The sequence below is a fragment of the Panthera tigris genome, chromosome B2, assembly GCF_018350195.1.
Source record: "Panthera tigris isolate Pti1 chromosome B2, P.tigris_Pti1_mat1.1, whole genome shotgun sequence".
NCBI lineage: Eukaryota > Metazoa > Chordata > Mammalia > Carnivora > Felidae > Panthera > Panthera tigris.
Window position 1 is genome coordinate 5478019 of NC_056664.1, and position 26874 is coordinate 5504892.

The following is a 26874-nucleotide window of genomic DNA, read 5'->3' on the forward strand; positions in this document are numbered from 1 at the left end:
CAAATCCGGCAGAGAGTGCAGAGGGTTGCTCTGCGGGGTCCCTCTCGGACTGGAGGGTTACAGCACCAGCACACCTAGGGTGTTAAGGTGGAAGATGGAGTCAGCCAGCCACGTCTCGACGGAAAACACAGTTCCTGCACAGGAAACCATCAGAGCCGAGTAGAAACCCCGGTGGTGAACGTGGTAACCTCAGAGCCTGCCTGGGACTGGAAGGGCGTCCACTGGTCCCCCTGGGCCTCGGCAGCAGCTACGTCGTCTACTGTGCTAGGTCCCGGAGCTCAAGAAGAGCAAGGGCCAGGGAGCCCCGGCAGAGCTCCGGGAGGCGCGAAGCCTGGGCCCCCTTGTAAGTTTCCTGGCTGGCCCCGCCTCTTCCTGCGACTCCACGCGGGGTTTCCGGGTGGGTCCACCCAATTGACACCGGATGCTCTTGCCTGGTGGCTCTGAGGGGCCGGACCTCCTGCCCGGATCCGGAAGTGGCATTTAACTCAGGCATTCAACCTGAGTCAGACGCTTAAAAAATGGTGCTCCAGCTTAATTTATAAACTGAAAATTATTTAGTACTTACTCTAATGTATATATTACATATATATCAGCCTCTGTGCTAGGCACTGGGGATATATGGATGGATAAAATGGACACAAGTCTTTTCCTTTAGGGTATTTATATGTCTACACATATAATTATAGAAAGACTAAACATCTAATTATACAAAGACAAAAATTAAACATGTAATTATACAAAGGTTTATCATTACAATCAGTAAGAACTGTGGAGGAAAATATAAAATATGTGCAGAGCTATTCTGATCTGGGAACTGAGGTAGTAAATCTTTCCTGGGGAAATAACATTTAATTGGGACTTGGTTGCAAGGAGCCAAAAAGGCAGTGGGGGATAATGAGCTGTAAAGTATGTGCAAAGGAATATTCAAGGACGTGGAAGGATAAGGCTTGACTTTGGGAAGCCGCAGGGAGAATCGAGCGAGAAGAGAATGGGATTCGAGCATTATAAGCCAGCAAAGCCAGGCTGTTGTGATCACTGTTGATGATGTTGGATATTATTGTACAAAAAACGGGGGACATCCAATAAGTTTTTAGCTGCAAAGTGACATGATTAGATGTGTGTTTTCCAACAGTCTTCCAGGCTCTTCTGTGGAGAATGGATAGTAGGGAAACACAGGTGGAGACAAGGTGACATTTTAGGTGATGATGGTGCCCTGAATTCAGAAAGTGGAAATGGATTTGGAGATGTACGAATGGATTGACTCATCAAGAAATATTTGAGAGGGAGAATGGATAGAACTTGGTGACTAAAGAAACATTATATAAATTTTTTTAAATGTTTATTTATTTTTGAGAGAGAGAGAGGGGGGGGGGAGGGGCAGAGAGAGAGGGAGACACAGATTCTGAAGCAGGCTCCAGGCCCTGAGCTGTCAGCATAGATCCCGACCTGGGGCTTGAACTCACAGACCTCGAGATCATGACCTGAGCTGAAGTTGGACACTTAACCGACTGAGACACCCAGGTACCCCTGAAGAACCCTTATAAAACTCGGGGTGCAATGTGGTCTGGTTTCAGCACAGTATTACATTGAAATAATAATTTATTATTTTTTAAATTTTATTTAAAAATTTTTTAATGTTTATTTTTGAGAGAGAGAGAGAGAGAGAGACACACACACAGAGTGTGAATGGGGGAAGGGCAGAGAGAGAGGGAGACACAGAATCTGAGGCAGGCTCCAGGCTCTGAGCTGTCAGCACACAGCCCGATGTGGGGCTCGAGCCCACGAACCATGAGATCATGACCTCAGTCAAAGTCGGACGCTAAGTTTTCTGAGCCACCCAGGCTCCCCCTTAAATTTTTATTTTAGAGTGAGAGAGAGCATGTGCACCTATCTGTGTGCACATGAGTGGAGGAGGCGCAGAGAGAGAAACAGAGGGAGAGAGACAGGGAGAGAGAGAGAATCCCAAGCAGGTTCCACAGTCAGTGAGGAACTGGACCTGGGGCTCAATCCCATGACTGTGGGATTATGACCTGAGCCAAAATCAAGAATCAGACACTCAACCAACTGAGCCAACCAGGCGCCCCTACCTTGAAATAATTATTATTTCCACAGTAAGACAGAATCAGAAGCATTTCAGAAATTTATTCAGGCTCTTGAAGAAACGCCAAATACCTTTATGGCAATATTTTTTTTTTATTATATATATTTTTTATATATATTTTTTTAATTTTTTATTTTTTAATACATGAAATTTACTGTCAAATTGGTTTCCATACAACACCCAGTGCTCATCCCAAAATGTGCCCTCCTCAATACCCATCACCCACCCTGCCCTCCCTCCCACCCCCCATCAACCCTCAGTTTGTTCTCAGTTTTTAACAGTCTCTCATGCTTTGGCTCTCTCCCACTCTAACCTCTTTTTTTTTTTTTTTCTTTTTTTTTTTTTTTTTTTTTTTCCCTCCCCCATGGGTTTCTGTTATGTTTCTCAGGATCCACATAAGAGTGAAACCATATGGTATCTGTCTTTCTCTGTATGGCTTATTTCACTTAGCATCACACTCTCCAGTTCCATCCATGTTGCTACAAAAGGCCATATTTCATTTTTTCTCATTGCCACGTAGTATTCCATTGTGTATATAAACCACAATTTCTTTATCCATTCATCAGTTGATGGACATTTAGGCTCTTTCCATAATTTGGCTATTGTTGAGAGTGCCGCTATAAACATTGGGGTACAGGTGCCCCTATGCATCAGTACTCCTGTATCCCTTGGATAAATTCCTAGCAGTGCTATTGCTGGGTCATAGGGTAGGTCTATTTTTAATTTTCTGAGGAACCTCCACACTGCTTTCCAGAGCGGCTGCACCAATTTGCATTCCCACCAACAGTGCAAGAGGGTTCCTGTTTCTCCACATCCTCTCCAGCATCTATAGTCTCCTGATTTCTTCATTTTGGCCACTCTGACTGGCGTGAGGTGGTATCTAAGTGTATGGCAATATTTTTGATGCACAGTAAAACTTCTTTGAGAATCTCTTGCCATCTCTCACTCCCTATATCTCACACTTAGGAAGAAGCATAGTTTTGTTTCTACAAAACTCTCCTGTGTGTGACCGCTCGAACATTCCCCAGCATCCACCTGAGGTGGCTTCCCATTCCACCTCAGCCCTTCATGATCAGGGTTTCTGTAACCTTTGTGGCTTCTGAAATCCTCCCTTGGCTCAGTTTTGGGTTTCTGCATAAGAGAGGACAGCTCCCAAACGAATTCAACAAACAGAAGGAGCAGAGAGACTGAATAGGTGGCTATGTTGTTGTGTCTCTGCAGTTAAATGTGTTCTGTGAGGAAGAGAAATGTGCATGTTCAGATGGGTAGATGAGGGTCCATTTATGGAGACAGAGAATATAGGAAAAGAGGTGGTGTTGGTGAAAACATGCGATCATGTCAACGTGTTGAGTCTAGACTGCCTTTTGATAGCGTGGGGTAGCTGTTCAGGGACACGGCTGCTGAGAGCTGCCTTCCACTGCCTTGTGAGAGGCAGTTGTTAAATTTTCAAAAATCTCAAACATAGCCACTAAAAAAATTAAATTGTAGAAATGTACAGTTAAATAAGTTATATTAAAAACAAAGGTAATAGATGCTCAAAATTCATCACCACCTAGATTTTACTATTATCTATGAAGTTCCATGTCTAGTGTAATGATATGGTAGAAATACCAAATAATGGCATGCAACCGTGCATCTCTTGCCTTCAGTGACCACAAATTGGTAGCTGGAAACCAGCCACATTTGCAGTATTTTAACCACAAAAATTGGCAAAAGCTATGAGTCAAGGCCTTCCCCTCCCCAATAGCCAGTAATTAGATACTAAGTGGTCCAAGGGTTGCTCAGTTTACTGCCTTCCATCCCTCAAAACAGGTATTCTGTCTTCTCGCTTGGTAGCATATTTGCACAGATATTTTCCCTGCTCATTCCTGCAACCTGTACATTGTTTATAACTGGTTTACAGAATTCCTTTCTCTTTTTTTTCTCTGCATTATTCCCTTGTCTTTGGTCTTCTTTTGAAAACTGTTAAGTTTCAGGACGCCTGGGTGGCTCAGTTGGTTGAACCTCTGATTCTTGATTTTGGCTCAGGTCATGATCCCAGGGTCATGGGATCCAGTCCCCCAACAATCTCCTCGCTGAGCACGGAGCCTGTTTGGGATTCTCTCTCTCACCCTCTGCCTCTCCCCTGCTCACACTCTCTTTCTTCCTAAAAATTAAAAAAAAAAAAAAATGTAAAAAGAAAAAAACCTGTTCACTTCCAAGGAATTAATGTATTAGGAAACTTTAATAAAAATGTTTCTGCTCCCCGGACTGCAATGTTTTACACGTTCACTTTTTAGATTACTATGACACGGTGGTCAAAGTAGTTCTGGAATCCCAGAGAACCAGGTTTGAATTTTTGTGTGTGACCTGAGGTAAGCTTCTTTGGCCTCTGTACCTCTCCGTTTCCTCATCTGAGGAAAGAATCATACTTACCTCTGAAGGCTATTGTGAACATCAGGCAGTTTCCTTAAAGTCCCTAACACAATGCCTGCTACATGCAAAAACATTCAATTAATGGTAGTTATTATCAGTATTACTTTTACTCATATTTGATGCAAGAGGAACAGCGGGTGATGAAATTTGCACATGACAGGTAGCAGCAAGGTCTCAGGAGGAATAAAGGGAATCCTGGCAGGAATGAGCTGAAAGGGTTCAACTCTTTAAAGAGAATTTTCTTGGTCCCACAAGACATATGTGCCAGAGTGCACTGGACAACACCTCTTTCCTAGAATTCTTAAAGCTCCCCTGCCCTGTCGCACCCAGGCACTGATGCAAGGATGTGGGGTCTGGGGCACACACAGCTGTTCGGCCATTTAGCCTTCTAAAGTTAGGCGGTGGTAGGCGCGCAAAACATCTCAGGTTGTCCTCTTTACCGCCGTATCGCCAGCTTCCAGCATAGCGCCTGGCACACAGTAGGCGTCCATTCGGGGAATGACCGCCCGATAACCCAGACTTTCCCTCCACCCCCGCCCCCAACCCTCACTTCTCCACTCTCTCCCCGGAGCCTGCGGGCAAAGCCCAAGGGGCTCGGGCGCGCGCACGGACTCGTTCGCGGACTCGGCTCCGCGCGTGGCTGCAGTTGCTATGGAAACGGCGAGAAGTAACAAGTCCATCCCCCGCCCGGGGCGAGGGAGGCCCGCTGAGACGACGGCAGCGGAGGAACAGCGGGAGCGCCGCGCCACCGCGGGGTTGAGCGCTGTGCCGGCGGAGCCGCCGCGCCGCGCCCCCTCCGGGCCCGCCCGAGCCGCCCCTCCCCCAGCCGGCCCTCCAGTGTCGCCAGGTACCCCAGCGGCGGGCGGCCCCACCCCACCCACCGCCTCCCGTCCTGGGACTCGGTTGCGCGCCGCTGCCCGCAGTGTTCAAACGGTGCCCACGGGACCTTGGCCGGCGGCGGCGCGGAGGGTCGCGGGAGGGGGCGAGGGGTCCCGGAAGCTCGAGCCTCCCCCATAGCCCTCAAGTTTTCCCTCTCTCTGTCTCTGTCTCTGTCTCTCTCTCTGTCTCTCAGTGCACGTTAGGCTATTACTTTTCAGCAAATAAAAATCTGGGCAATTCCAGGCAGAACTTAATTGCTTTCACTTGGGGGAGCAAGCAGGAGACAGAAATGAGGAAGCAAGGAGAGAAAAGCCTTTTGGAAAGAGTAACACGAATATGATACTAGAAATGGAGCTTGGGCATCTTTCTAATCCGTGTGTGCGTGTGAGCGCGCGTGCCCACCTCTCGGTCCGGCGCCCCCTCCGCTTGCCTGCGTAAAGCCCCTCGCGCGCTCCTGTCCGGCGGCGGCTGCACCTGGGCTCGGCCGGTGGCCTGCGAAGCAGGTGTGGTGCGTGCACGGCGAGCGCTGATTGGCTGTCCAGACTTTGGTGAAATACCTGGACGTGGCCCGCGAGTCCGCAGCCCGCAGGGTCTCGGCTGGGTGCACGCCAGGCGCCCTGCAGCTGCTCCCTTTTTTTTTTTTTTTTTTTTTTTTAAACCGCGGGCTTGTCTGTTTCGCGTAGGTTTCAGGAAGCGACCCCCACGGGGTGCGTGCTGTGAGGCCGCCGGGCAGCAGAGGCGCCTCCCGGGAGGAGCCAGCCGGGCGGCGTCCCGCGGGGAAGATGAGCGGCACCGGCGCCAGGTCCAGTCACCTGTCCCAGCCGGTCGTGAAGAGCGTGCTGGTGTACCGCAACGGGGACCCCTTCTTCGCCGGCCGCCGCGTCGTCATCCATGAGAAGAAGGTGTCCAGCTTCGACGTCTTTCTGAAGGAGGTGACGGGCGGCGTTCAGGCGCCCTTTGGAGCCGTCAGGAACATCTACACCCCGCGCACCGGGCACCGCATCCGGAAGCTAGACCAGATCCAGAGCGGGGGCAACTACGTGGCCGGAGGCCAGGAAGCCTTCAAGAAACTCAAGTGAGTCTGTCTGTCCCCACCGCCGCCCACCACTGTCCGTTGCATGAAAGTGTGGGGTTGGCTTGGGGGAAGCAGTGAGCCCCGCCTCGCCCACCCTCGGCGTGTCCAGGGGCTGTGAGTGCGCGGAGCCCCTGCTGCAGGTGGGGTGGGGGGGGTTGAAAGTGTGACCGGAGAAGGAATTTCACTTGGGTAGCAGGAGGAACAGGAATCTTCGAAAAGTATTCAGTGACCAGACTGGTCATTTAGCACTTTCCGTTGTTTATCCTTTCCTCTTTTTTCCTTTTTCTTGGAACCTGTCTTTTTGAGTTTAAAGATTTCTTAAAGATTATTGAGAAGTATTGGATATTGTGCCACCAGAGGAGAAAATTGTTTTCTGCATTTCACCCCCCTACTGTTTAAATTCTTCCAGACTTGCATTCCGAGTAGAGCTGACCACGCCCCCACGGTTGTGACCCTCTCCAGCCCGCACAGCCTGCACGTTTATGCTATTAGCCTTATGTTTGGAAAAGCTTATTGGCTTACTGTGTTTGTCTACAGGTCTGTCTCTAGGTACTTGAGGGCTAAGACCTTCAAGCACGGGGGTCACTGTTGGTGCTTATTCCCAGGTCCCGGCAGAGAGGTCGCTCATAGTAGGTGTTCAGTGAGTGAGCAAACTGCTTAGGTCTGTGAAGAGAAGGATGATAAGATGTGACTGCTTGCCTTTAAGAGTTTACGATCTAACAGGGGAGAGACTACATGCACACAGGAGTAACTGCGCTTAGAAAAAAAATAAAGTCCTGTGGAAGTTCACAGTTGAGGGAGATTATTCCTGGCGGAGGTGGGTATTGCAGGGCAGGTAGATTTTTAATAGTGCATAGTTTTTTGTTTTGTTTTGTTTTTACTGTGTTAATTGAAATATATTTCACATAGCATAAAGTTCACCTATTTTAATCGTTTCTGTTAGGTTCATGGAGTTTTGCAATATCACTACAGGCTAATATTAAAACATTTCCATCAGTCCAAAATGAAACCCCATCCCAATTTCCCTTTCTCCCCATCCTCTTGATGAGGGAACTTCGGGCAAGCTGAGGGCAAAGGACAGACTGACAGTCCTGCCCCTTCCTCCCCCACCCCCAGGTGGAGTATGTGTGATATTCCTCAGACACTCCTGGCTACTCAAGAACAAAGGAAAGGGGTTTAAGTGTTTGCCTTGGTGGTGGAGGAAACTAAGGCAAATGAGAAATTAAATTCCCTTACTGCCTACAGCCCATTGACAAGTCCTTGAAACTAACAGAGTAACCTCCTTCTAGGAGCTCATCTGCCTGGATGATGACACTTTGCTGGGGGCAATAGGGAATCTTGGCTTAACAGTATCCTGACCCCCGCCCCCCAACCCCCCAGGATCCTGTAAGTCTACTTTAACATATAAAATTCCTTTGGAAACGTCCTTTATCTCAACTCTGCCATAAAATATATGCTGACAATCATACTTCAAGCTTATGGACCCTCATATACATCTGAAGGGCCTCATGACTTGAGGTTTTACTAAACAGTAGTAAGTGGCATTTTCCTAACAACAGCTAGACCCTCAAAGTTCTGGAAACCTTGCGTCCAAAATATCTTAGAGACTTACTCTATCCCTAACCCCCTCCCAACCTGAGGGCATATAATAATCGGTTACCCGTCACAACCCCAGTGCAGCCCTTCCTGCCCACGGGTCCTGTCCCTGTGCTTTAATAAAATCACCTTTTTGCACCAAAGACATCTTCAAGAATTCTTTCTTGGCCGTCAGTTCTGACCCCCCCCCCCCCCACCATCAGCCCAAAACCCCATCCGTCTGGCATCTGCTAATCTATGCTCTGCCCTCTATGGATTTGTCTGTTCTGGATATTTCATATCAATGGAATCACACAATATGTGGCCCTTTGTGTTCCTGGCTTCTTTCACTTGGCCTGAATGTTTCCCAGACTCATGCATATTGTAGTGGGTATCAGAACTTCATTCTTTTTATTGTTGAAGAATATTCCATGGTATGCTGTGCCACATTTTGTTTCTCCATTAATCAGGTGATAGATATTTGGGCTATTATGAAATGATGCTGCCAGAAACAATCGTGTGCAAGTTTCCACTTTTCTTGTTTATATACCTAGGAGTGGGATTCCTGGATTGTGTGGAAACTTTATATTTCATAGCTTTTAATATATTTTAATTGAAATTGAGCTTGGGCCTCAGGATAGCAAAAACTATCTTCAGCGTAAAGTGTGTGCTTGTGAATTCTGGTTTTAACTGTATAGAAATATTTTCCCAAATATCACTAGTGTCGTCAGATACCATTTTTCTTTTCCTAAATTTGCTTAAACTGAGTTCTGAATGTTCTGCCTTTTCTTCTGCTGGACATTCCTTTTATGCGAGGTGAGGGATACATTTGGATTTCGTTTTCCCTTCTTGGAAAGCTCCTTTACTCCTTTAGCACCCTTTGTCTAACTTCATAGAAAAGAACTAAGTGAAACGATGCGCAAGACACTTAGATCTTGAGTCTCAAAATCAGACCTGAGACTGAGCTGATCGTTAGCTGTGTATCCTTGAGCCACGGGACTCAGCTGGTGCCTCTTCCTGATGCGGAGGAGGAGCGTAAACCGTTCCTACCTCCCAGGGTTGTTAGAAAAGCGAATAGTGTGGACGTCAGTGTGCTTTGTGAACACCAAAATGTCATAGAAAATGCAAACCATCTGTACGTCCAGTTCCTTCCATCACGTACTTTGTTGATTTTTCTTTTATTAAATAATTCCTGTAAAAAGCAATGTCATGGGAATGGAAGTATATTTCAGAATCTATTAACAGCTCAAAGTTGCAGACTCACTTTTGTAACTCCCTGTGTTTTTGGTTTACTTGGCCCTGCCCACTCAAAAGATAAAAAGAGGTCCAGTTCCAAACCAAATAGAAAGGTCACTTCAGAGTCATTATGTATAGGTAAGAGATCTGCATGGTTGTTTTTGCTTTTAGTTGACATACAAAAACACTGAGTTTGTCATGACAGGTTCCGTTGCTAGTTTTCCATGCTGACGGATGAATAGTGGATTCATTTCAGTTAAAGGAGTAGTATCTATGGTTATCATGATTAGAAGCCAAGAAGATTTAAGTAATGAATATATTTGAAGCTTAGCAGTTGCAAGTTTACCTAATGGTTGGGGCAACTGGCAGAGCAAAAGACAGGCCAGAAGATATTGAGGGTAATTTGTGTCATTTAGACCCTAAATGATGTTGGAGAATTTAGCATTGGTGGAAAAATAGTACTCAAATGAAAGTGATCATCTTCCTTCTTGAATTTCTTTTACTCAGATTTTTCCTAATATTGTTGAAACCATAATTAAACTCGAGGTAGTTATTAAACTTTTATTGTATAGCACAGGATTGTAAAGGTAGTTATTTTCCCCAAAGTTTTCCTATGCGTTTTTGGAAGTTGACTCTGCTTCGTTAATCTTGTGGATCCAGGATCGCTTTTCTTCACATGACAGTTAACATGTTTTGCTATTATGTCAGAAAGCAGTCCCTCCCTGCCTATTTGCAAAAGAGCCATTTTATTGCTAAGCAAAGGGAGTTCTGCACTGTCCTATGTAAACACTATTCATGTAAGAAAAATGTAATTTCCAGTGGTATTGATTAACTGAAGCATCCTATCCCAAAATGGAAGCAAAATAATAAAACATAGCTATAATTAATCCTAATATAAACTTTTTTTTTTGCAACTCAGCGATTACAGTAATTGAGGTATCTGTCTTTGTATTTATGGTTATAAATTAAATGCTAGATTTATACTTTTTTATACTGAAACATTTATTTAGCACCTGCTCTGTATGAATCACAGTGGGGACCAGATCACAGTGGTGGACTTAGGGCTTGACATTGACCAAAGTATACAGTGTGTAGAATGATCACTAGTTAATATCTATAGCAAGTAGCAATGGAGTAATAGGGGTCTCCAGAGGTTAACTAGTCCAGCGATGTGCATTTTAGCCTAACCAATGCCTAAACCATCCCACATGGCTGAGCATTTCTGTATCATGAAGGTGCTTTCAAAGGGGAGAAGATTCCCCAGGCTTTCACAGATGGTCTAATGCCGTGCTATAGCAGTACTTTCTTTGTTTTGACCTAAAGGCTGTGTTTAATGGAACCATTAAGCACCATCACAGGCAGACCACTCTTTATGTCAAAATTGACATAAGAATTAGAAACACTACATATATAGTCAGAGGCCAAATATTGTTGGGGGAAAATGTTCCCCCTAAGAAGTATGTATTTCCAAGCCTTCAGTTTCATTGAAGTTGAGACCAGAGGACATATATCCGCTCTGGTTGTTGATACTGAAAGCAGTTCCTACCACCACAATTGCTTTTAATTAGTAGCCACTGACTTTTTGCTTTAGGCATAAGTATTTCCTATGGCTTGCTTTGCTTTTTAATAATTTTTAGTAAGAAAATTATATAACTGACTCAAAAGCAATAAAAGAAACCCTTATTGTTTTTCTTTTTCTCCCCCAGTTACTTGGACATAGGAGAAACCAAGAAAAGACCTATGGAAGTTGTTAACACAGAGGTAACCTAAATCACATTTTGAAGGTTCAAGTTAATAACAGGTGCCATATTTCTGGGTCTTAGAATTTAGATGACATTCTAATCGTTTATAGACAAAGGTATAAATTTTTCAGGTTTTGCTTATGTTCTAGCTAATGAATGACCGCTAGAGTTTAGTATCTGTAGCAAATACAAAGTGCATTAGTGAATTGGTTCTGGGTGTAATTTTGTTTGAAGGATCCACGACCGTTCAAAGTAGGCTGCCTTGCTTGAAATTGGTGACCGAGGCTGAATTTCTGGGCTAGAATGTGAGATGTGTGAATTCTTTAAAAACGAGCATCTATTTGCTCTGGATTCTGGGTCTCTGATGAAGACGTTGTGCCTGGCAAAGTGCAACAGGTGTGCAATGAATCTTTCTAATATACTTTTTTAAAAAAAAAATTTTTTTCAACGTTTTTTATTTATTTTTGGGACAGAGAGAGACAGAGCATGAACGGGGGAGGGGCAGAGAGAGAGGGAGACACAGAATCAGAAACAGGCTCCAGGCTCCGAGCCATCAGCCCAGAGCCTGACGCGGGGCTCGAACTCACGGACCGCGAGATCGTGACCTGGCTGAAGTCGGACGCTTAACTGACTGCGCCACCCAGGCGCCCCTCTAATATACTTTTTAAAAAACGATTGTCCTTAATAAGGGAAGCATTCACCAGGATTCTCATTAACTTCTAATTGTTCTTGCACTTCGGAGCAGTGGCTGCTGTTTTCTCTTTAGCAAGGTCTGTGCCCCAGCCACACAGACCAGACTCTGATCTAGCAATGCACATCTTCCCTGTGAGGAAACTCGCCCCTTCCCTTCAGCCAGGAGACTGTATCTCTTTCATTCTGTTTCTAACTGGTGACTCCTTCCGCTTCTTTCTTCTTGCTGCATGGACCGTGCTGTGCTAATAACCCACAAAGACTTCCAGAGGGGATAAAGAGGAAGAAGGAGCAGAAATTTGGGTTTGCAGAGGAGTTGGGAGAGGTGGCGAGAAACAGCGTGTCTGTGCTCGTGGACTACCCAAGTCCTCCCCTTCCACTTGTTCCCCTGGGCCCTCTGCCCCACTTCTGTCCTCCCCCGCCCACCTTCCTGGTCTGGATGAGTATGTCTTCATCCACTGTATTGTGCATTCCCAGCCTCATCTTCAACACAGAGACCTTCCTCCCCAAAGTCCACACCATGACCACCCTCAACGCCTGCTTTGAGCAAGGGGAGTCCCTGCTTTCATTGCCAGAAAGGGAGAGTTTTCTGTTCTTGGCCCCCCCCCCCAAAAGGGAACCGTGAATGTACTTTCCTGTAAAGGTATCGCTTCAACAGTTGGTTTTACAGTGTTCTTACTGTTGTTTTGAGGTAACACGCAAGCTCTTGTGAGTTGTTCTGAGAGCCTAACTATTACGTGTGTAGTTCTTACTGTGGGGAAGTACCTCTCTCTTTTCCACAGCCAATATACAGTCAAACTTTTAGAATTCAACAAGTTGGAAAGTTAGAGGATGATCTATGTTCAGAATTTGACAACAGACTTGATAGACACTGGCCTTTCACAAAAATTGTAGATGCTGTTTTCTTACTCTAAGGGGGTGATTCCATTCAACATTCGTGTCTTTGGAGAAAAGCTTGCCCACTATGTTAAAGTCTATTGGTGACCCCTGTTCTTTGGAGGAAGATAGCCTATCTTATTCCCAACCACAGGGAGGAGTTCACAGAATCCTTGAAGTCGGTCCAGAATATGAATACCTAGTACCGGAGGGTAGAGAACAGTTTCAAAGGGGAGACGTTTCAATGCTCATTCAAAGATGTCCCAGTATGAAGGGTGAGTCAAATTGCTTATTGGAATTGGGGGCATTTCCCTCAAGTCTGAGGTCATGTCATACTGTTAGAGTTGTCTGGGCTGGGTATGTAATAAAGGCCATGACACTAATGCACATGATTCAGTTATCACAATTGCTTAAAACCTTGGTTCTAGGAATTCCCGGTACGTGGTACTCTAGGAAGACCCTTGTAGTTCAGTTGGATGTGTAGCACTGTGTCCTAGCCACCGTGGTCCCATTTGCACACGTGGCAGGAAGCCCAGGCAGCGGGCGCTGGTAGTTAGTGGCACTCCTTCCCTTCTCCCAGAGCGTCCTCACCCACGTCCATGATATGACCTGGGTGCTCTTTAGACAGTTCAGAATTCAGACACCATGGTATCCACTTGCCGACCGCAGGTCACAGTAACAAGAAGGTACAGGTCACTTTGACATTGGAAGTCCTTTTGTGGTTTCTGTCATTGCTTTTCTGTTCCACGAGGCTCATCTTTGAAGAGACACTGACAGGACAGCCAGGCCTGTTCTTGGTGGTCATATCACTGGGACGGAGAGAGGCAGACCTCTAATGGACCTCTTCTGCTAACCCCGAAGAAGTCCATGGTCTTATTCGGCCAACACTTAGGGCAGCAGGAGGAAGTGGGGGTGAAACAGGAAGAAAGGGGAAAAAGAAAAAGGAGATAGGAATTAGAAAATGACAAGGTGGCTGTGTGGTGGTTTGCACCTGCTCCAAGGTGAGATAGCACTGTGGGCTCAGAACAGACTTCTAATGCCTCCCTACATGCAGGTCTTGTTTTTACCAATATCCGGGTAACGAAAGCTCCTGGACTCTGCTTGTACTCTTGCCCCCAGTCCTCAGCCACTGAGGACCTTGGTAGCATATCTCTTATTTACATTCCCCATCTTCTCCTTGCTTCCTTCTCCCCTCCTCTCAGCCCAGGTGCAGATCTCTTGTGATGTGTCCATGTTCCAAGTCAACTCACCAGTGTCTCTCTTTCCTCTGTCACCTAAGCAGAGGAGTCCTCTGTCCTCCAGTGCTAGAAGCCTCTGGTCTGCATCTGGGACACCTTTTGTCTCTTCCTTACCAGCCTGCACTGTGCTCTTGCCTTTTTGCTTCACCCGAATGAGCTTTTTCTTACTTTTCCAATAACTGCTTTGCTTTCACGGGACTGGATGCCGATACCGAGCAGCATGGTGGGCAGAGCGCTGGGGGGTGGGGTGGGGTGCAAAACTCAAGAAGACCTGGGTAACCCCTCACCCTGAGGAATAACAGTCTTACCGAAAAGATGGATATAGAAACATCTCTAGTACCACCTGATAAGGGATTTCATTTGTTAGGGATTCAGTCCTGTTCGTGTCGTGTGTTGAGCTGTTTAAGTGCTTTTGACTCCATCCTGTTGTGACAAAGCCATTCGTGAGCCCTTCAAGTGGAAGCTTCCTTCTTTGACGTAGTGTTGTAGATCTTTCCAGTCGTCCTGTGCTGTATTTCACCCATGTAGTGGCATCCTTTAGATTGTGACATTCTTAATGTCACTCTGTGTTACTGTGTGGGAGGCCTTGGTGTACGTTATATAGGAGGGGACTAGCAGACAAATGGCTACAGAACTCAGGTGCTATGCTGGGGGCCGGTTGGGGGGGGGGGTGTCCAGGCAGAAGTGAAGACTTCCCTGCTCTTTCTTTTGGGGGATTTGGGGTCCAGGGGAGAGGACTGGGGAGCAAACCCACCATTGTTACCCAGGGCCCGGGTGCTGGGCTAGAGGTTTGCTGGGAGGACTGTCGAGTTGCAGGTGCTAGGTTTAGGGTTATGGGTCAGGGTCGTTTCTTTTCCACCTGCTTCTCTTAAGGTTTTGAGAACGTCTCTTCCTACAACTTGATTAAGGGAGATTATTTAATGCTCCCGTCCGTGTAAGAGGCACAGCGTGTCTCCCACTGAACGAGTGGAAGTCAACCGGGGATAGAAGAGAGCGGACCCACGGCAAGCCGGCCGCAAAGTGAGCGCACGATGTGGCTTCTCCCACAGTTGTGCTGTGCGCCAGCCGTAAGATGCCAAAAGGACCCCTCTTTCAGTGATTCCCGCCCTTTTACTGCTGACCTTCCAGACCTGCTTTGCGGTGCCCGTATTTTCCTGGGGATCTCGAATCGCTGAACCGCCTTCGCCTCATCACCACCCCCGCGTTATTCTCCGCTTCTCCTCATCTCACCTCCAGACCGCGATCCATCCAGAACTGAATCTGCTTCCCTGAGACACCTCCTCGGACTCCTCCTCGGAGGACCCAAACCTTACCTAAGATGCTCCCCCTCCCCCCCCGTCTCAGCCTCCCTGCGCTTTCTCCAAGGGCCGCCCCTTGCTGCACCAAGTCAATGAATGCGGTTTCGTGGGACCGCAAGTGGGTTCCTGTTCTAGCTGCTTAGGCTCGGCAGCGCGCGCGTGCGTGCGTGTGCGTGCGTGTGTGTGTGTCAGAGCTGCACCTTCGGTTGTGAGTCTCCGGGAGGTCTGCGGGTTCTGCGCCGAACCCGGCAGAAATGGGCTGGTAATGGTTGTAATTCCCTACAGTCCCGCATACTCCTTATCAACAGTTAAGGGAGGTGTCTCTTGCCTCCTGCGTGCCTCCTGCGTGCCTCCTGCGTGCCTCCTGCGTGCCTCCTGCGTGCCTCCTGCGTGCCTCCTGCGTGCCTCCTGCGTGCCTCCTGCGTGCCTCACGTCGCACGTGAGTGGGATGTTGCTAATGACTAAGAGGTCTTCCCGGCCACCGTCTATTTCGATTTTGTTTCAGGGATAAAGTTAGTTGCAGGTAAACCTTTGTTTGTGTCGTAAGACACATTTATTGTCTCTGGAGAGTAATTTGGAGCCATAGTAAATGAACGTTATTCAAGTAGCCAGGGTTGATTGTGTGCCCGCTGTGTGCCAGGCGGTGTGCCCCTGACCCATGAGCCAAGCCGCAGGGCCCCTGTCCTCATGGACTGGACGCTCTTTAGCTTCTCTTGCTTGCTGTGGTTGACCTTAACTCCGTAGACTGATCTTTGTTGAAGAACTTGTACATTTCCTAAGTGGGGGGGGGGGGGGGCTTGTTTGGAGGGCTAAACAGTTTTTGCACTGAATATCAGACTTCCTTGTCCTTTTTTTTTTTTTTTAAATTTTTGAACGTTTTATTTTTGAGAGACAGAGAAAGAGCATGAGTGGGGGAGGGGCAGAGAGAGAGGGAGACACAGAATCTGAAGGAAGCAGGCTCCAGGCTCTGAGCGGTCAGCACAAAGCTAGACACAGGGCTCGAACCCACTACCCGTGAGATCGTGACTTGAGCCGAACCGAACCACCCAGTGGTAACCGACTGAACCACCCAGGCACCCCCAAACTTCCTCATTCTTAAAGGTACCTTGGTTTCATGTTCCAGTTCAGGCTCTGGTCTTTGACCTTCCTTGTTGGCTTCCTCTGTGGGAGTCTCCCTCTGTGGGCTCTTCTCAACCCCCAGTGAAAGTTTCTATCGATGTCTAATACAGAAGAACTTGGAGCTTTATTTTATTTTCTTGAATACTGCTCATGTGTGTTCTCAGAGTCCTCAGAAAAGATCATTTTTACCCCCTTACATTTATATATATATATTTTTTTAATTTTATGTTTATTTATTTTTGAGACAGAGACAGAGCATGAACAGGGGAGGGTCAGAGAGAGAGGGAGGCACAGAATCTGAAACAGGCTCCAGGCACCGAGCTGTCAGCACAGAGCCCGACGCGGGGCTGGAACCCACGGACCACGAGATCATGACCTGGGCTGAAGTCGGACGCTCAACCAACTGAGCCACCCAGGCGCCCCCCTCACATTTATATTTTTTAAAAAATCAAGGATCGGTTTGGTTTTCTCCTTTTTTTATCTGTTCTTTCTCATCTGCTAGTGGAGGTGCCAGAACATGTGCAGTGACAGGCAGAGGTCACGCTGGCCTCATTCTATATGATCTATCCAGGAATGAGTGTGCCATCTGCAGTTCTGAGAGGTGGTGCCTTAAAAAGAAATCTGCAAATTCAAATCTGAGAGAAGATCCCAGTGAATGCCTTTCCAGAGAGATGGGAGCCTCCTTGTTGGATAAGCCATCAGGTTGAATCCTGCTGAGTATGTGTCCCTCATCTTTAGACTGTTCAATTATGCAGAATTTGAGTAAACCTTGTGTCTTCCTAGTGGGGAGGAACCCTTGCAGGAGCACCTTGGAGAGGAGAGGTAGGGAGAGAGTTTTCTGGAACATCAAAGCTTTAGCTCCTCTGACAAGTTTGCAATAATGGGGGGTTGTCTGCACTTCAGGTCAGCTACTCTGGTGCACGTCTTTAAGGTTTTGAATATAACCTTTAAAACTTCATATCTCAGCTTAATCATTAATGCATACTCTCTAATGAAACATACTATGAAATTTGCTACTTAAAGGCTCTTGGTTGGAAATGGGATTCTAGACATTAAATTGGGTGTAATTATTAACCATACTGTGGGGAAGGCATGGGGCTCTGTGGTTTAACTCACTAATCGTTAGCCTGGGAATTCTGGGTTCAAAGGGGGAATGACTAAATAGTTAAAGTCCTAAATATTTCTTTAACTTGGGGAAAGATTTCCAGATTATGGTAGACAGGTTTGCTGATCTAATGAGGAATCAAAGAAGATAAAGCCCACTTCAGTGAGTTCTTTCCACAGTAATTGAAGCCCCTCCCCAGTCTTTTATTTCCCCCCTTCCCCCACTTCTCTGAGGCAACTGCTAAGTAAGAGGCATTTTTTTCCAAGGATAGCTGGTTCCCATCATGGTCATGGTGACTATGACCTTGCCAAGGCTCTATGAAGACACAGTTTTCTATTAAAGCACAACTGGCTATATTTCATTTTTCTTTCACACTTTCTTGTGTTACCTTTTTCTCAGTATTGAGCTGTGTGTGTTTGAACAAGAGAGACGTGTTTATGTCAATCTGGAAAATATTGGCCTAATGAAAACTGTCTGTTAATAACCCTAATCAGCTCTGATCAAAAGCTGAAAGGTTGGTCTATTAGTTGGTTAGTTGGTCTATTAGCATGAATCATGACATTTGTTCCAAGTATTTTGCATTCTGTCTATCTGGTATTTAATTTTTTTTTAAGTTTATGTATTTATTTTGAGAGGGGGAGAGAGAGAAAGAGAGAGAGAATGCTCATGCAGTTGGGGGAGGGGCAGAGAGAGGGGGAGAGAGAACCCCAAGCAGGCTCCTCACTGTCAGCACAGAGCCCGGCGTGGGGCTCCATCCCATGAACCCTGAGATTATGATCTGAGCTGAAACTAAGAGTCGACGCTTAACCGACTACCCAGGCACCCCTTCTTCAGCTGGCATTTAGACATGATTTTAGGAAATTGAATGTGAAAGCATAAGACATGTGAATTAGAACATGTATCATTTTAAAATTTCTAGTAATAAGCTATTGTAAGCAAGCATAAGAATATAATGAACATTTACAAAATAATTATCAACCTTTTGAGAGGAAAACAGAAAAAGTATCTCATAAAATAAATTCTTAACCAAGTGTGTATGTTTAAAAATACCATTTGGATGAGGTATCAAACTATTCTCAATAAGACATTTCATGTAAGTCCCCACTAAACAGCAAAACCTATTGAACAGAGAAAAACTTCTTGTTCTTACACCGCATGGGACTCAGACACATACAGGATGAGATTTTCAAGTTCTGCCAAAGCGTGCCAAGCTTTCAGTTGTACACTTACCAAGAGGAGCTTTTGGAGTTGTCTGGAAAGGTCAAAGGGACTATTCAGGATGAAAGCATGATGATTTCCATGAGGCAGGAATCATAAGGAAATGATGACCAAATAAATAGCCAAAGGTAGCCAAGGTAGACAAATGAATCATGCCCAGCCTTTTATTGATTACTGCTCATGCGCGATTTCACATTCTCTCAAGACTATTTATCAAGAGCCAGGCAGTGGGCTAGATTCCAGCCATATGGACATAAAAAGACGTTTGCCAGGTGCCAATCATAAAGTACAACAAGGTAATGTTGTAGGAAGACTCTAGAAAGAGTCTGAAGAGCTAAGCCACACCAGAAAGAATAAAAAAATTGAAACAATACCAGAGGTTGTTACTCCGAGGGGATAAAACGATTTACTCAGACCTAGTCAATAATTGGCTTCGGTGCCTACAAAGAATATAGTGACTAGCTCTTCTCCATCACAGCTGGTTACCAAAAAGGGAGAGCCAAAATTATAACGTGAGGGTTGAAGAGTTTGGGTCAGATTGATTGAAAGAAAACTTAAAAAAAAAACCAACAAACCACAACATTGGTGAAGACTACTAACCACTTATTGAAAGTCATGTCTCCTTTCTGTCCATTTCTAATTATGAACCCAGTTCTTCCCACTTGCATATTTCAGTTGCATAACCAAGATGGCGGAGCTGGATTGAGGTTGACTTGAGTTTCAAAATGCCCTTGAATCCAGGGCTTCGTGGGAGGCTTCCTGGGAAGCCTGGGAAGACCAAGTGCTTGGGCTGTCACACCCCCTCCACGGAGCAGGCGGTATGTGGGAGAGAGCTGCGCGAGTGACTGGCAGCGACCTATGCTGGTGCCGTGTGCCAGGATCTCTCATTTCAGGGAGTTCTTCGTTGTACATAAGCGTGCAGTGCTGGGATGGCACTGGCACTTCCAGTCAGAATTTTTGAAAAAAGCAACAAAATTGGAAGCAACATCGTGAAAGTAAAGGTTTTGGAGAATATTCCTGATTTGGAGTGTGGCTTTTGTATTTAGAACTGAAGGTAGCCTAACATCCTCGACCAGTGCAGCAACCATCCAGATCGATGTTTCAGATTTTTTCCACTCACTATACAGATCGATGTTTCAGATTTTTCCTACATACTATTTAAGTCCCTAAAAGAAAAGCCAAGAGGGTGATACATTAGAAGAATAATAGAAGTGAAATCCAGAGGAATCGGTACTAAGAAACAGGCATGTAACATCATCTGTGATCATAACATTGATTTTTGGTTATGATATTGAAGCTTCATCGGTGTAGGTCTAATTTAAAATTTTATTCTGCTTTAATTTAGAACAAATTTTCTGTGTTTACTGTTCCCATATTACATGCGCTATTTGTAAAACCTTTGTTTCAAAGATCCAGAGTTGTATAGAGTAGCAATAAATCCTTGGACTTTTGCTGGTGGAATAGAATGGGAAGAATGCCATGCTAGTGAAGCTAGGGGTTTGTGCTTGGACCCATGGGTCTTTTGGTTCTGCTAAGTCCCTGGCCCCAGACTGAACCTCCTCACCCTGCCTTCTCGAGTGCAGTGCTGATTGAGACGCGAGTGAGAACCTACATGTAACGTGGCTTACCTGTATTGCAGTACTGAAAAAACAACTTTCAAGGTCTCTGTCTAGTAGGTAGGTAACAGGCTAATATGCTAGTCTTATCCTTTTATACAAAGGAACAGATTTCAGTGTACTTCACAATGAGTGGATAGAAGTGTTTTGTTTTGTTTTGTTTTGTTTTTTTTTTGTTAAAGATAGGGCTGTTTATTTGCATTTGGTTGATTTCAGCAGGAAGTATGCAAGTGTCTGGCTTAGTCAACAATGAAAATTCCCGTTTATCATTGTGAAAGACTCCTTTATAAGCAGCCAGCCACATCAAGCTCAGATGTCATCCCATGATTACATAGTTTGGATGTTTGGTTTGTTGGAACAAGGTTTATTTCAGCCCACCTGCTAGCTGGGGGCAAAGCTCTCAGTGGTAAGGGATGGTGGGAGAGTGAAAACTAAATTACTTGGTATATTTGCAGTGTCTAATGTTTAACCCAGAGCATTCTGTCCAGGAAATTTCTTATGGCAGTCCATGCCGCTTTGTATTTTTTTCCTCATCTTGTAGCAGTAAGTATTATTGAGTTTCAGAGATTTATGGACTTCCATGGCCATCTTTTTCAGACTTATTTTTTTAACATTTATTTATTTTTGAGAGAAGAGAGAGACCGAGCATGAGCAGGGAAGGGGCAGAGAGCGAGGGAGACACAGAATCGGAAGCAGGCTCCAGGCTCCTAGCTGTCAGCACAGAGCCCGACGTGGGGCCTGAACCCACCAACTGTGAGATCATGACCTGAGCTGAAATTGGCTGCTGAACCGACTGGGCCACCTAGGGGCCCCTCCAATTATGCGTCCTAATGTAACTGTGCTGCTGACTTTTAGAAATTTCTGTGAAACAAGTCACCTGATAATCACCCAACTTGTACTTTGTAGAGTGTATGTTAATTGGTAAAAACTCCATATTCACAGCCTGTTTTTCTAGAAACAGATAACTCAATTTCCAGTGCTACAAGTTTTGCATTAGCTAGTATGGGCTCTCCCACAGTTGCTTTTAAAAACTGGATTAAAAGAGTGATTGTAAATATCAGTTTAAAATTATATGTTTATTATCTGTATTACTGTTTCTATTACTGATAAATTATTATCTGTATTACTGTATTACTATAAAAAGAGATTCTTTTTTAAAAAAAAGTTATTTTCAAGTAATCCCTACACTGGACATGGGGCTGGAACTCACAACCCCCGAGATCAAGAGTCCTCATACTCCTCTGACTGAGCTGGCCAGGCTCTGCACCTGCCTCCCGCAGAGGGATTCCCTTAGTATGGCTTTTGGAGCTGGATATCGTGTTTCTCATGAATGCTCAATTGGCTGATACTTAATTTACTCAAAGAGTATGTGGAAATTGAATTAAATTACCTTTCTGCTGGCTGGTGCTTCTCCTGGTCAGGTTGCTATTCCCTTGTGCTATTCCTGGGTCAATTATTTTATCAATAGTATTGATTAACTCTGGCTCTTCTCACCTATTAGTCTATGTAAATGGGTGTACATAGTTATGTATATAGTGAAGAGAAGACGATGTCATTTGTCACTGGAAACTTTCAGCATTTTTACTCATGACTGTAGTTTCTTTTCTTTCTTTTTTTAAATTAAAGCTTGTTTACTTATTTTGAGAGAGAGGAGGGGCGGGGGGGGGGAGAGAGAGAGAATCCCAGGCAGGCTCCACGCTTGGCACAGAGTCTGATGCGGGGCTCGATCCCACAAGCCTGGGAGCATGACCTGAGCCAAAACAAGAGTCGGATGCTCAACCCACTGAGCCACCCAGGTGACCCTGTAATTTATTTCTAAACTCTCCTCCCCTCCCCACTTCTCTAATTCACTCGTTTCCATATAACCATGTTCAGATTGTGGTTCCCCCTCTGGGAATTCTCTTTGCTCTGCCTTCTGGTACAAAGGTAGTGGAATCGTGGGCGTCAAATTTGGTATCAACAGCACATGCCCAGTGCTTCTCATAAATGCATTCATTCATAGAAAGACAGTTTGGGCTCGATGTGTGCATTTTAATCTGTGGCAGTGTCGGTTTCACTTGTGTGTCCCAGACACCGTGAGAGGACTCTGAGTATACAGGTGGAATTAGGAATGCTAATGGCGGTCTTTGTGCGCTCCACCAAAGCCCTTCTGCAGAATTAAAGCAGATGGCTTGGGGTAGGGCAGTCTGGAGATGAATTGCTCTGTGTCTGAGCCATTATTTTAGGCCATCTTTCATGTAGGAGGGTTTGGAGCTTAAGGGAATGACACGAATCACAAGTTTATGGCTCTTCTTGGTAGTAAAAAATTAATACCACACTTTTTTTTCATAAAAAAAAGTTTTGAGCACCTATTTGTGCACCAGGCATCATGCTAATTGGATTTACAGCAGCAAGAAAGCCAGGCAAGGGCACCGCCTTCACGAAGCTCACTGTTTAGCGGAGGCAGACAAGCCCTTTAATGAAGCCTGTGGCGTGGGTGGTACCGGGGCCTGGAGGGGCAGCTCCCAGAGCCAGGGCAATCCTGGAAAGCCTCCTGGAAGAAATGGTGTGTAAGTTGAGCCCCAAAGGGATGAGGGGGTGTCAGGCAGGCCAGCAGGGGAGGAAGAGGTCCCCACACACGGAACAGCGTGGGTGAGCATCTGCAGATGAGACAACATGGGGCATGTTCAGAAACTCACACAAATTGTGTTTGGCTGAAGAATGGGAAGGCGCCCAAGTGGAGATGTGTGACAGACCAGAGGACCCAGCCATAAAGGGATTTTAAAGGTGGGGTGCCTGAGTGGCTCAGTTGCTGAAGCGACTGACTCTTGATTTCGGCTCAGGTCATGATCTCATGGTTCATGGGTTCGTAGCACAGAGCCTGCTTGGGATTCTCGCTCGCTCTCTCTCTCTCCCTGCCCCTCCCCTGCTTATGCTCTCTCTCTGTCTCAAAAATAAATAAATGTTAAAAAATTTTTCGTTTGTATTTTATTAAAATTTTTTTTTTAATGTTTTATTTTATTTTTGAGACAGAGACAGAGGATGGATGGGGGAGGGTTAGAGAGAGAGACACACACAGAATCTGAAGCAGGCTCCAGGCTCCGAGCTGTCAGCACAGAGCCTGATGCGGGGCTTGAACTCACAGACTGTGAGGTCATGACCTGAGCCGAAGTCGGAAGCTCAACCGACTGAGCCACCCAGGCTCCCCAGTATTTATTTTATTAAAAAAAAAATTTTTTTTTAATATTTACTTTCGAGAGGGAGAGAGAGAGAGATAGAACATGAGTGGGGGAGGAGCAGAGAGAGAGCGAGAGAGAGAGAGAGAGGGAGAGACAGAATCTGAAGCAGGCTCCAGACTCTGACAGTGAGATCATGACCTGAGCCCAAGTCAGATGCTTAACTGACTGAGCCATCCAGGCACCCCAAGAAAAGGTTTTTTTGAAGGAGTTTTGACTTTCTCCTAAAACCGTTGGAAGTTCCAGAAAGGGTTCAGCAGGGAGCTGGCATGGTGACTTCTGCTGTCACAGCAAGGCTGGAGCCCGGAGACCACTTAGTGGGGAGGAACGTGGGGCTCATGGGGCGCGAGGCTGAGGGGATGGTGGAGGGACCAGACTTGAGAGGCAGGACCTAGTGGCTGGTTGGGTGTGGGAATAATGAGGGGAGATCAGTGGAGTGACTGTGGGATTTCTGGCCCCGGCAGCGGGATAGATGGTTCTATCATCACTGGGCCGATAGAGTCCCCTTTGTGGCGACAGGGAGAACGCTTTGTTTGTTGTTTGATAACCGTGACCGTCAGAAGTATTTGAAATCTTAACTGTTTGGATATCAAGCCAACCCAAGTGTTGGAAGTTGAATAAAACCAGAGACCCACACTGGGCAGGGGGTGGGGGAGGGAGTGGAGAGAAAGAGAGAGAGAGAGAGAGAGAATTTAATCCTTATGCAGTAGGGTTGTCAGTATTTCCATTTTGCAGAGGAAGACACTGGTGACCAAGACCTGGGCCTGCAGAGCTCACGGTGACGGGGCATGAACTGTCCCCCCTGTTGGTTTTGAAGGAGCATTGAGAGGGCGAAGGGCCTTATTTATTTTTTATACTTTGATTTAACGATGATAGGAAAGAGAAGACACACAAAGAAGCCTCAAGTTTGGAAGTGAATCCAGAAGAGGGGCACAATTTCCTTTTAATATCCTTAATATCCTTTTTTCAAAAAAATGTTTATTTATTTATTTTGGGAGGGGAGGAGGGGCAGAGGGAGAGAGACAGAGCATGGGCAGGGGAGGGGCAGAGAGAGGGAGACACAGAATCCGAAGCAGGCTCCAGGCTCTGAGATGTCAGCACAGAGCCCAACGCGGGGCTCGAACTCACAAACCGTGAGATTGTGACCTGAGCCGAAATAAAGCCACCCAGGCACCCCTTTATCCTTAATATTCCTTAACCAGTTACCATTAGTCACAAAACCTAGAATTATTTTAGTTCTATTCTCAATTGACTGTTTCTTTTTTTTTGACCTTTGCTAATATTCCCTATAGGACAGGATATTTATGCTGAATGTTTCCAATACAGCCCTCGAAGTGGCTTTGGCATGTGTACTAACAGCTCTCACAGGAAGTCTAAGAGACTTTCACATGGAAATTTACTACAGGGTGTGAAGAGGTAGAGGAGGAGACATTGAACCAAGAACCATGTGTGAATTTTTAATTGTCACCACGTTTACTGTCAGAGGGCCATTTGGTTTCTTTAGCCTTTTCTGACCAGATATTTTGAGTGACAGCTGCCAGGTAACCAGGCAGACATAGTGACCTTCAGGATCCGAGGAAGGGAGTAGGGAGGGCATCACGTGCGGGACACAAATTGCATTTGCCTCGCCCAAGGTCTCAAAGTGTAACGCACTTGGTCTCTGTGGGCCTCGCTTTCTTCATCTGCAACATGGAAATTATCGTACCTTCTCCTAAGAAGGTCAGTAAAGGCCCTGTGAGTTGAGTAGCTGGTAAGCGGAATAAGAAATCACATTGGCTGTGTCTACAGGCTGTGGCCAGAAGGGGACAACGTAAACGTGAACGCTCTGTCAACTACAAACCCTGTACGCGTGCGGCGTGCTACTTCTCGCTCCTTCTGACAGCGGTGACCACAGAGTAAGGGCTTGACAAGTGGTAGGTGAAAAAGGAAATACATCAGCACATAAGATAACACACGGTTAACTTCTTTGTGCGACTGAATCTTGGAGTTGTTCTTCAACGTCAAAACTTAGTCATGGAAAACAATGATGTAGTTTGCTTATGGGTCCTGTGTGTTGGGAACTCAGGGAGGGAGGGCACGGCAGAGGTACTTTTCTCGGCCTCACGATGTCCGAGAGGCTGAAGACTGGCTGAGTCCAGGCTGAAGACTGGACCCTTGCACCCTGGAGTCCTTTGAAGGCTTGTTCAGGCACGTGAGTGGCGGCTGCTGTTGGTCATCTGCTGGGCGTTCATTCCCCCCTCACCTGCCCGGTCTCGTGCGGTCTCTCCGTGTGGGCAAGACGGAGCATCTTCACGGTATGGCGGTGGGGTTCTAGGGGCAAGTGTGGAGAGAGCAGGAGGGAGGCAGTGAGGTGGGGAGACAGAAGAAAAAGGAGGAGAAGAGGAAGGAGAACGTGATGACGGTGACGAAGATGATGGAGAAGAAATCGATATGGATGATGAAGAGGAGGAAGACGAAGATGATGAAGGAAGAGGAGGAGGCGATGGCCACAGTGAACAGGAAGAAGAAGGTGATGATGAAGATGAACAAGAAGATGAGGGAGAGGAGGACAGAGAGAGAAGGGGGAGAGAGGGAAAGAGGGAGAGGAAGAGAGAAAGGGAGAGAGGGAGAGAGAAGAAGAGGTGGAGGAGGAAGGGACAGAGACAGAAAGGACAGAGAAGGAGAGAGAGGGAAAGAGGGAGGGGGAGAGAGAGATGGGGAGGAGAGGGAGAGAGAAGAGGAGGAACAGGTGGAGAAGGAGGGGACAGGGAGAGAGGACAGAGAAGGGGGGAGAGAGGCAAAGAGGGAGAGGAAGAGAGACAGATGGGGAGGAGGAGGAGAGGAAGAGAGAAAGGGAGAGAGAAGAAGAGGAAGAGGTGGAGGAGGAGGGGACAGGGAGAGAGGGAGAAAGACTCAGAGTCACTTCAATACATTCTTATCTTCCAGTTGGTCCAAGGCCCTGTCTGGGATTTCCCAGAGGGGAAATAGACTTTATCTCTTGGTGGAGAGTGGCAAGATTCTAGCAAAAGAAGTGGGCCAAATATATTTTTGTGGCCATTTTTGGAAAAGATAGTCTGCCACACTGAAAATTTCTTGTGCTTACAACATTTAGGTATGATTAATGGCCTACCTTCAGGGGTCAATAGATTTGGTGATAACTTTGTGAATTAGCCCACAGGCTCTCCTCTCTCTCTCTCTGTCTCTCTCTCTCTGTCTCTCTCTTTTAGCATACTGAAGAATTGATTTTTTCACTTAATTGCTTCCAGAACTAGCTACACTATATGTATGGTTTATTCCATTCCATAAACACGTTCTCATTGTTGGTTTTCTGGTTCCCAAAGAAGCACCACACTGTCCTGGGAACTTTTTCCTGTAGAGTATTGCCAGTACAGGGCAGAGAACATGAAGGAACCATTTAATTTGATCTCCTGAAATACAATTTGCCACTACAACTGAGTAGAAACATGTTATTAATATGTAGAATTTAATCTGCTAAA

General features: G+C 46.0%; 1 protein-coding gene across 1 annotated transcript in view; it reads left to right on the forward strand.

Annotated features, from left to right (window-relative positions):
- Positions 1 to 5208: 5208 nt before the first annotated feature.
- The window catches only part of DCDC2 (doublecortin domain containing 2), a 163946-nt gene continuing 142280 nt past the window's right edge, over positions 5209 to 26874 (forward strand). The window contains exons 1-3 of the mRNA XM_042985606.1: positions 5209 to 5363; positions 6079 to 6470; positions 10988 to 11042. Coding sequence (XP_042841540.1) covers positions 6178 to 6470; positions 10988 to 11042 — 348 coding nt within the window. The 5' untranslated portion in view covers positions 5209 to 5363; positions 6079 to 6177. The remainder of the gene's footprint in view (positions 5364 to 6078; positions 6471 to 10987; positions 11043 to 26874) is intronic.